This window comes from Halichoeres trimaculatus, unplaced genomic scaffold (genome assembly GCF_033239565.1).
Source record: "Halichoeres trimaculatus isolate MK-OKI-2021-1 unplaced genomic scaffold, fHalTri1.1 fHalTri1_scaffold_5, whole genome shotgun sequence".
Taxonomy (NCBI): Eukaryota; Metazoa; Chordata; class Actinopteri; order Labriformes; family Labridae; genus Halichoeres; species Halichoeres trimaculatus.
The window spans coordinates 1,261,171-1,271,076 of record NW_027437183.1 but is presented as its reverse complement, the minus strand read 5'-3'; the positions used below and the strand labels follow the sequence as shown (position 1 = coordinate 1,271,076).

Here is a 9,906-nt window from a genome sequence, read left to right as displayed (position 1 = left end):
TGAGATCAACATAATCTGTGTTTCTGTGATACTGAAAAGTGAAACTGGGTCAAACTTCCTAAAAGATCTTTTCCAGAACAAACGTCTTGTTTTACTGTTTTATAATCGAATGTTGTTTTTTAATGCATTTTAATCCTTTTTTATATCTGAAGTCTGTATCCTGAGTAAACATTTCCTCTGTCAGCAACTTCCTTAAAATATCAACGATCTATATTCCTGAAGGATGCTGTGTAAAGGGTGATAAATTCAACATTTGGAGTTTCTTTCTTTTTTCTGTTTTTGCAATTAAAATAAAAGTTTCTGAAGTGGTTCAGAGAAAGCAGTGAAAGGAAAGACAAAGGACGTGTTAATATTTGATCCACAAATGTAATAAAACTACAAACCTGATTATCTGAATGAAAGATGAAATGTGGCTCAGAGACCAGCAGAGGGAGCTCTGGGTCTGCTTTATCTTATATGAAAGCCCACTCTGACTTTTTCTTATCCAGGATGTTTGGTGTGATTGTCAGACGGTCCCTCAGCCTTCAGCGTGGTGCCTTCACTGACCTGGTTTTCTTCCTCCTCCTGATTATCTCATGTAGAGGTGAAGTTTCTAGAATTCAAGATCCAAACAGGTCTAAAACAGTGTGTCGTCAGCACATTAATAGTTTGATTTTAACCAGTGGTCTGTCTGTTCTCAGGTCAGGAGCTGATTGGTTCGTCTCAGCCCATAGTGGCGTTGGTTGGTGATGATGTCATTCTGCCGTGTCACCTGAACCCGTCCTCTGATGCTTTTGATTTGACCGTAGAGTGGTCAAAGTCTGACCCGGACACAAAACACGTCTTTGTGTGGCGTAACGGTAAAGAATTAGAGCCAAAGAAACATCCATCATTCAGAGGAAGAACACAGATGTTTCCAGAAGAACTGAGACACGGGAACGTTTCAGTGAAACTCTCCAAAGTCGAACTCTCTGATGGAGGAGCTTACAGATGTTTCATTCCTTCATTGTCAAAAGATGTGACTGTTCAGCTCCTCGTTGGTGAGTTTGAACATTTTAAGATTTATAAGGGGCTCGAGCTTCGAAGCCACAGGGTTCTTCCGTTTGTTGCTTTTTTCAACCTCTTCATCTTCCAGACAAAACTTTTGCTCGCTTCTCCTCCTAGGTCTTTTAGAAAACTCCCTCAAATTATACATCAAAACGTGCGGTTTGGCGGGGAATAGTGTGCTGTGACTTTTTTCGTGATTACACCAATCTTTGGCTGAGGTATTTGCAAAAAATGGCGAAAAATCTCTCATAAGGAATGAATGGGAACCTGGGACTCTTGTCTTAAAATTTTCACTAACTTTGAGATGCATACTTCCACTTCCAGGCACCGGCTGTTGGGGTATGACTTTACTTTTAGATATCTTCTACAGTTTTTGAGATTTCACTGTTTAAGCAACATAAACTTTTCAGTTTTTGACCTGAAACCTCAGCTCCTAGAGTGCGGAACTACTTCAGCTAGAGTGAGAGAGGCTGCTGATGATAGGTTGCACTTTTCTCGAACAAATTGTCATAACTTCCAAAATCTTCACTGTAGAAAAATAAAAAATACATTAAAACGTTCCCTGACATCTCCTGCTTTAAAAAAGGGAGTATTTTACCCCCAAAAAAGTATTGTTTTGCCGAAAAATGCCCCAGTATGAGAGAAACCCAAATTTTTCTCTAATCTGGAGTAATGTTAAAATCTGACCTATTTTTCTCTTCAGCTTCATTCCTAACCACATTTGTAGATCGCTCTCCTGCTCTCATTTCTGATCAGACAGACTTGGAAAGCACTTCATTTTGTTCATCAGAGTCTCCAGATTCTCACGATGTTATCCTTTTTCTCCTAGCCTTTAGGGTTTCAGCATAAAAGCAGGTTGTTCGGACCTATGTCCAACCTAATACTCCAGCTTTAGATCAGTGGACACAAAGGAGTTCCAAAGTTCCACTGATACATCACAGTCATTGTGACATCACTATCACCATGGTAACCACACAGCTGTGTATACTGACTGATGAGGTCACTGAGGGACAGAGAAACACATGTGTATGGCAAGCTACATTTGACTCTCTGGAATTAACTTTTTAGATATCAACAACATTATTGTGACTAGTCAAAATTGAATTTTGACTAGTCACAATGACAGTTAGAGATATCTGTAACTCAGTTTCCACTAGTCAAACTGAGTTACAGATATCTGCAATGACTCCCTGAAAGCTGCCCTTCACCTCGTCATGCATCCTAAATGTCACTTGCAGATTTCTCTAATTCAGTTTTGACTATCCAGAATTACAGTTAAAGATATCTTAAATGTGATTTCGACTTTCAGAAATGTATTATAATGCATTATAACAGTTTTCTTAGCAGAAGAAATGGAGATTGTGGTCATCGACAAGATATTTAGAAAATGCCATGAAATAGAACAAATTTATTATCAGGGACTTTGTGGGGAACAAGAGCTACGTTCACTGCAACAAGCCCCTCCTCCTTTACCTGTCATAACTTTTGTCATCATTACAGATATCTGCAACATCAATTTGCCTCGTCCAAACTCTGTTTCAAGATATCTCTAATTACATTTTGACTCGTCAAAATAAAAGTTTACGATATCTCGAATTTGAGATATCTCTAACGGCAATAAATTTAAAGATATCTGTAACTTGATTATAGATATCTGCAACTAAATTATCCATAAATCTAGTTGTAAATATCTACAATTTCATTCTGACTCTGCGTAATTCCAGTTCAAGATATCTTTAACAGCATTTTGACTAGTCAAACTGTGATTAAAGATATCTATAAATGCTGTTATAGATATCTTTAATGGAAGGGGGTTGAAGATCTCTCCATTTGGAATTGTGACTAGCCAGAATGAAATTGTAGATATCTGCAACTAGATTTATGGATAGTCATAATTTATTCTCATATACTTATTGGGGGTTACGGCTTTGCAACCAGCCACTCTCCCACATGTCTCATGACGTGTAGGTGTATATTTGTGACAAACTGTTTTGGGGCTAGAGTAGTAAAGATATGAAAGTGTGCGCGCGAAGTAGGCTTGACTGTGCATGAGGTAATTTGACACCTGTTGAATCGGAAATAGGAAACGTTAAGAAGTGTTTCCCAACGTCAGTCCAAAACAAGGTCTGGTGACATCTATGTTTCTGTACTATGTCATGAATGCAAAAAGCCCACTGCCAGAGCCCCTCTCATGATTTCCGTGGAAATTTTCTAGTTCAACCCTGTCATTAAGCTGTGTTTCTTTCCTGATTTCGTGTCCTCCAGGTGCTGTGTCGTCACCTGTTGTCCAGGTGAGCCAAAGCAGTGATGGAGTGGTGTTGCAGTGTGAGTCTAAAGGCTGGTATCCAGAGCCAGAGATGTTTTGGTTGGACGCTGAGGGAAACCTTCTCTCCTCTGCTCTCACTGAGACGCTCAGAGGTCCTGATGGTCTCTACACTGTCAGCAGCAGACTGACTGTGGAGAGGAGACACAGGAACACCTTCACCTGTAGAGTCACACAGAGGGACATCAACCACAGCACAGAGGACAACACCACTCTGACAGGTAAACAGGAGCCTGAAGGTAAAGATAAAATTAATAAACCATAAAGATATATAAAACGTTTCTTTTCCTGTTTCAGATCATACCTCGGTGGCATCAACCAATCCCAGCTCTTCTTCTCGCTCTCATGGTATCAGCGCTTTGTTGGTCTGTGCTGTTCTGGTTCTGGTTCCTGCAGTCATCTTTGCTGTGTGGAAATGGAGACAGAACAGACTCAGTAAGTCAGACTCTGTCAGAATAATGTGTTAATGTTCAGGACAAATATTTGTCTAAAGATCTGGTCCATCCAGACCTGGTTTTGCTTCTTGCTTCTTTAGTTCAGAGGATTTTTCCAGCTGACTCTCACTGAGTGCTGAACCTCTTTCCATCTTTACTTTGATGCTGTTTCACTGATCCTGTATTGTTTTTTTTTTTTATAAACTGAAGTTTGACTTTTAAAAGTGAGAGTTTTTCAAGGCTTAGATATAAGATTTTCTTTTGACATAATTTAACAGTTCTTTTTGTTTCTTTACCGTCACAGAAAACAGGAAGGACCACAAGGACAAGACCAAACAGTGTGTAGAAGAAAAGACGCCTGAGAGGGATTCAGCAGAGGTTAGAGGACAAGGAGAAAGAAAACCACTCATAGCCGGGAGAGAAGAGGATGAAGAAAACAGACGAACAAACATAAAACAGGAAGAGGTTCAGGGACAAGGAAGACCTGATGGAGCTAAACAAAGGATGACAGAGGAACTCTCTGAAGATAATTCAGGACGTCCTAAAGTTTCGGTTTCATTTACAAAGGAACAAAAAGAACCAGCCCCAAACCTCCTCAGTGGTCAGGAGGGGAAGGAGGAAGGAGAAACACATCAGAGACTGGATAAGGAGAAAGAGAAAGAGGAGAGAGCAGCCAGCCAAGAAGGAGGGAAGAGAGAAAGTGAAGGTGGAGGTCAAGAAGGAGGTCAAGATGTAGTTACAGAAGGAGGAGGTGAAGGAGGACGTGAAGTAGAAGGTTTAAAACTTGGAGGTGAGAAAGTAAGTGAAGAAGAAAGTAAAGGTCAAGAGGGAGGTGATAAAGAAGGTACTGGGGGAGGAGGTGAAGGAGAAACTCAAGGAGGAGGTGATAAACAAGGTACAGAGGAAAAAGGTGAAGGAGTAACTCAAGGAGGAGGTGATAAACAAGGTACAGAGGAAAAAGGTGAAGGAGAAACTCAAGGGGGAGGTGATAAAGGAGTCACAGAGGGAGGAGTTGAAGGAGGAACCCAAGGGGGAGGTAAAAGAGAAAGCTTAGAGAGAGGAGGTGAAGGAGAAACTCAAGGAGGAGGTGATAAACAAGGTACAGAGGGAGTAGGTGAAGGAGTAACTCAAGGAAGAGGTGATCAAGGAGTAACAGAGGGAGGAGGTGAAGGAGTAATTCAAGGAGGAGGTGATAAAGGAGGAGCAGATGAAGGAATTGAAAGAGGAAATCAAGGGGTAGGTGATAAAGGAGTAACAGAGGGAGGAGGTGAAGGAGGAACTCAAGGAGGAGGTGATCAGGGAGGTACAGAGGGAGGAGGTGACAGAGTAACTAAAGGGGGACGTGATAAAGGAGGTACGGGTGAAGGAGGTGAAGAAGGCAATCAAGGGAAAGGTGAACAAGGAGGTGCAGAGGGAGGAGGTGAAGGAGTAACTCAAGGAGGAGGTGATCAAGGAGATGCAGAGGGAGGAGGTAAAGGAGTAATTCAAGGAGGAGTTGATAAAGGAGGTATGGATGAAGGAGGTGAAGGAGGAAATCAAGGGAAAGGTGATCAAGGAGGTGCAGAGGGTGGAGGTAAAAGAGTAATTCAAGGAGGAGGTGATCAGGGAGGTACAGAGGGAGGAGGTGAAGGTGTAACTCGAGGAGGAGGTGATCAGGGAGGTGCAGAGGGAGGAGGTAAAGGAGTAATTCAAGGAGGAGGTGATCAGGGAGGTACAGAGAAAGAAGGTGAAGGAGAAACTCAAGGGGGAGGTGATAAAGAAAGCTCAGAGAGAGGAGGTGAAGGAGTAACTCAAGGAGGAGGTGATCAGGGAGGTACAGAGGGGTGAGGTGAAGGAGTAACTCAAGGAGGAGGTACAGACAAAGGAGAAGGAGGAGGTGAAAGAGGTAGTAAAGAAGTAAAAGGTGAAGGAGTAGGTTTTGAACTTGGAGGTAAAGAAGTGAGTGAAGGAGGAGGTCAAGGAGGAGGTCAAGGGGGAGCTACAGAATGGGCAAAAGGAAGACGTGAAGGAGGAAGTCCAGGAGGAGGTGGAGATGAAGCTACAGAAAGAGGAGGTGAAAAGGGAGAAGGTAAACCTGGTGAAGAAGTTGTTGAAGGAGGAAGTTGAGGAGGAGACACGTTAAGATAAATCTGATCCCGTGTTCTGTTCGTCATGTTTCTCTCCTTCTGAAACTTTTGTCCTTTATTATTTTTCAGAGCAGGTTCAGGTCTTGGTTTTTGTTTTTTCACATCGACTCAGCTCATTTCCTGTAGTTTGACCTTTCAGAGACACTGTAGTCTAACTTCAACATCATGTTTTAACATTTTCTGTCATATTTTCTCCACACATTTCAGGCGATGTTTAGATGATGAATGATTTGTGTATGTGTGTGTGACGGTGAGGGAACATTTTATTTCTCTTTATGAACAAATAATAAACAAAGCTTTAATAAATATTCCTGAATGACCCTGTTCTTCATTCTTTGATAAATTAATTTAAAATATGTTTAAATATCATAATAAATTAACAATAGATTTACTTTTTGTATTTGTGTTTTGTGTGGTTGAAGTGTAACAGTCTTCTTCATCATCTCATGTTCACTCTACTCTTCACCTGATCTGTTAGTCTGCACCACTCTGCCCCCTGCTGGTAGGAAGGTTTTCATGTCCCTATTTAACCTGTACCTACAGACTGAACACACCTGGTCTCTGTTTTTTTTTTTTTTTTTTAAGTGTGTGAAGTCCTTACTGAAAATGTACGGGCACCAAAAACCCAGGAATGGCGTGTGCACAGAACGATTCAGATTTATGAGATTGTTCGTGCCCAATGTTCCCTTTACAAATCAGGATCCTCTGAGAGAAGTGCCCACATGTAAATCTATGTGCAGATAACTCTTCTTAACAGACAATGGGGTGAAACATGAACACACCTTTTTCTTCAGGTGAGGACATACTTTATCTCTTCTTATCAGATTTTGCCAATCCAACAGGTAAGACTAGTTTCAGTGTGTGTTTGTGTGTTGAAAGTATTTTTCTGTCTTTGATGAAACTAACGACCAATCAGAGTCCTGGTCTGGTTTCTCATGGTGACTCTGATCGTCTGTTTTCTCTCCTCTGAGCTGTAAACGTCCTCCATGTTTCTTCACGGCAGGTAGGAAAAGATGTTCAATGAACCTTTAATGTTTTTACTCTTTAGACTGAAGCCTGTATTTACTTTCAAATAATCTAATAATCTAATAATCTCAGACCTGTTCAGATCATCTCAGGAACACAAATCACATAACCAGAGTAACTAATCATACTGAGCCTGTGTCGCCTCACTGAACAGTTTTAATCACAGTTTATCAGAAACTTTGGTAAAAGTTGGTGAAAGTCTTTGTTTAATCAAAGTTTTCAGTCCATTGATTTTTGATGAAAGTGAAACTAAACACGGCGCTAAAGACACACAGAGGTGATAATGTTTCAACAATAAATGTTTCAAAGTGAGGTAATCTAAACATTTAAACCTGGTCAAATAAAGAGACAAATCTAAAAAACAACATATAAATACTTCAATTTATAAAGCACCTTTAAATGTAAAAGTACAGTTTCATAACAGAGGGAAGGATAATCAGCATTAAAGCTTCCTAATCATTTATTCAGGTGAATTCACCCTCTAGAAGGAAAGGGTTGTTTAGAGAACTGTTCATGAGTTTATTTAATAATTTTCATAATTGAACATGCAACATGTTTCAAACTATTATGATTATGATTGTGATTATTTTTATTATTATACTTGTTATTATTATCATTTTTATCATTATTGTCATTATTATTATTATTATTATTATTATTATTATTATTATTATTATTATTGTTGTTATTATTATTATTATTATTATCGTTGTCATAGTTATTATTATAATTATTATCATTATTATAGTTATTATTATTATTATTATTATTATTATTATTATTATTATTATTATTATTATTATGAATATTTTTATGAATATTATGAATATTATTATATTATGTGATTTGTAGTGTATCCTGTGTTTCTGTGTCTGAGTGGTTTCATGAACACCTGCAGCTTTGTCTCGTGATATGATCATGCTGTTGATACAGAGACACACCTTTATTTGTGTTGTCTCTTTCTTTTTCCCTTGACTTCAAAAAGAGAAGGTGCTGCGCTTTCAGACAGGTAAGATCCTCTCTTTGTTTTTGTTTTTTTAAGAGACTGTACATATTTAACAGATCCCTGCTCAAACCACAAACCTTTGAATATCTGCACCAGTTTATTTCCTGAAATTATGCTGAATAGATTTTTCCTTTCTTCGATCTGTTATTTTATCATATTAACACAGTTTTTTTTTTACACATATTACATATTAATAACAGTCCCAATTAGAAGTATGAACTCATTTAAAGAGAGTCAGGATGAGGACAATGGAGGATCTGTTAATATTTAATCTACAAGCGTCATTAAACCCTGCCTGGTTACAGTTTATTTAGTGTGACTGTTTTTCTGATCCAGGATGTTTGGTGTGATTGTCAGACGGTCCCTCAGTCTTCAGCGTGGTGCCTTCACTGACCTGGTTTTCTTCCTCATCCTGATTCTGTCATGTAGAGGTGAAGTTTCTCTAATTTAAGATAAAAACAGTGTAAAACAGTGTGTCATCTGCATACGTTGGTATTTTGATCAACCAGTGGTCTGTCTGTTCTCAGGTCAGGAGCTGATTGGTTCGTCTCAGCCCATAGTGGCGTTGGTTGGTGATGATGTCATTCTGCCGTGTCACCTGAACCCGTCCTCTGATGCTTTTGATCTGACTGTAGAGTGGGCCAGACCGGACCTGGACCCCAGATACATCCTAGTGCAACGTAATGGAGAAGAATTGGAGCCAAAGAAAAACAGATGGTTCACAGAAAGATCACGGATGTTTCCAGAAGAACTGGGACACGGGAACGTTTCACTGAAACTCTCCAAAGTCAAACTCCAAGATGGAGGAGCTTACAGATGTTTCATTCCTTCATTGCTTAGAGCTGTGACTGTTCAGCTCCTCGTTGGTGAGTCTGAACGTTTTAAGATTAATTGTGAATAGAGTCTTAGATATGAATTGATTGTTTTACACCCTGGTGTGACTTCCTGTTTACAAAACTGTGTTTCTTTCCTAATCTCCTGTCCTCCAGGTGCTGTGTCGTCACCTGTTGTCCAGGTGAGCCAAAGCAGTGATGGAGTGGTGTTGCAGTGTGAGTCTAAAGGCTGGTATCCAGAGCCAGAGATGTTTTGGTTGGACGCTGAGGGAAACCTTCTCTCCTCTGCTCTCACTGAGACGCTCAGAGGTCCTGATGGTCTCTACACTGTCAGCAGCAGACTGACTGTGGAGAGGAGACACAGGAACACCTTCACCTGTAGAGTCACACAGAGGGACATCAACCACAGCAGGGACATACTGATCCATGTCACAGGTAAACCAGTCTGAGTGATCTCTGAGAGCCACAGGACACGGAGACAAGAGGAAACACCATCATCTTTCTGTGTTTTACTAATTTAAAATCACTTCCTTACAGCACCGTCCAATCCCAGCCCTACCCATGATCCTCCTGGTCCTCCTGTTGTTACCATCTCTGTCTGTGCTGCTCTGGTTCTGGTTCTGGTTCCTGTAGCCATCTTTGCTGTGTGGAAATGGAGACAGAACAGACTCAGTAAGTCGTCATTCTCTTCTTAAGATGTCAGTGAAAACTTTCAACACTTTCTCAGACTCCTGAAGATGTTTTGAATTTATTCCTCATGTTTTCCTCCGTTCCTACAGAAAACAGAAAGGAGCACGAGGACAGGACTGAACAGCCAAAAGAAAAGATACCTGAGAGGGATTCAACAGAGTTTCATATTGAGAATAAAGGAGCAGAAAAAAGAGAACTACTGGTAGAAGAGAGAGAAAAGAGGAGAAAAATGTGGACAATAGAGGAGAAGAAGAGGCTCAACCTCTAAGTGAAGCCAGGGCCGACGGAGAAACAAGACAGCTCCAAGACCTCCTCAAATGGACTCCTTGAACCTTGACTCCTCTGTGGTTTTTTATGCTGGTTTTGTATCTTCATAATTTTGGACTCTGTGACTGATATATTTATATTGAAGATATATTTCTATAAAATCAACGCTTAAAGC

General features: G+C 40.1%; 2 protein-coding genes across 2 annotated transcripts; both read left to right on the top strand.

The window, feature by feature from the left end:
* The first annotated feature begins 489 nt into the window (after positions 1-489).
* LOC141790004 (butyrophilin subfamily 2 member A1-like) lies at positions 490-5,215 on the top strand. The gene is made up of 6 exons (XM_074669629.1): positions 490-577; positions 681-1,019; positions 3,292-3,588; positions 3,647-3,784; positions 4,088-4,161; positions 5,138-5,215. The coding sequence occupies exons 1-6, from the start codon at positions 490-492 to the stop codon at positions 5,213-5,215; spliced, it is 1,014 nt and encodes a 337-aa protein (XP_074525730.1).
* A 77-nt stretch (positions 5,216-5,292) lies between these two features.
* On the top strand, positions 5,293-9,469 carry LOC141790003 (butyrophilin subfamily 1 member A1-like). Its single transcript, XM_074669628.1, has 5 exons — positions 5,293-5,596; positions 7,921-7,944; positions 8,469-8,807; positions 8,931-9,209; positions 9,312-9,469. The coding sequence occupies exons 1-5, from the start codon at positions 5,293-5,295 to the stop codon at positions 9,467-9,469; spliced, it is 1,104 nt and encodes a 367-aa protein (XP_074525729.1).
* The last annotated feature ends 437 nt before the right edge of the window (positions 9,470-9,906 follow it).

Coding starts and splice junctions, on each gene's coding strand:
- LOC141790004 (XM_074669629.1), top strand. CDS start 490: ATGTTTGGTGTGATTGTCAGACGGTCCCTCAGCCTTCAGCGTGGTGCC. Junction 1,020..3,291: donor GACTGTTCAGCTCCTCGTTG/GTGAGTTTGAAC, acceptor CGTGTCCTCCAG/GTGCTGTGTCGTCACCTGTT. Junction 3,785..4,087: donor ATGGAGACAGAACAGACTCA/GTAAGTCAGACT, acceptor TTACCGTCACAG/AAAACAGGAAGGACCACAAG.
- LOC141790003 (XM_074669628.1), top strand. CDS start 5,293: ATGGATGAAGGAGGTGAAGGAGGAAATCAAGGGAAAGGTGATCAAGGA. Junction 7,945..8,468: donor GGTGCTGCGCTTTCAGACAG/GTAAGATCCTCT, acceptor GTCTGTTCTCAG/GTCAGGAGCTGATTGGTTCG. Junction 9,210..9,311: donor CATACTGATCCATGTCACAG/GTAAACCAGTCT, acceptor ACTTCCTTACAG/CACCGTCCAATCCCAGCCCT.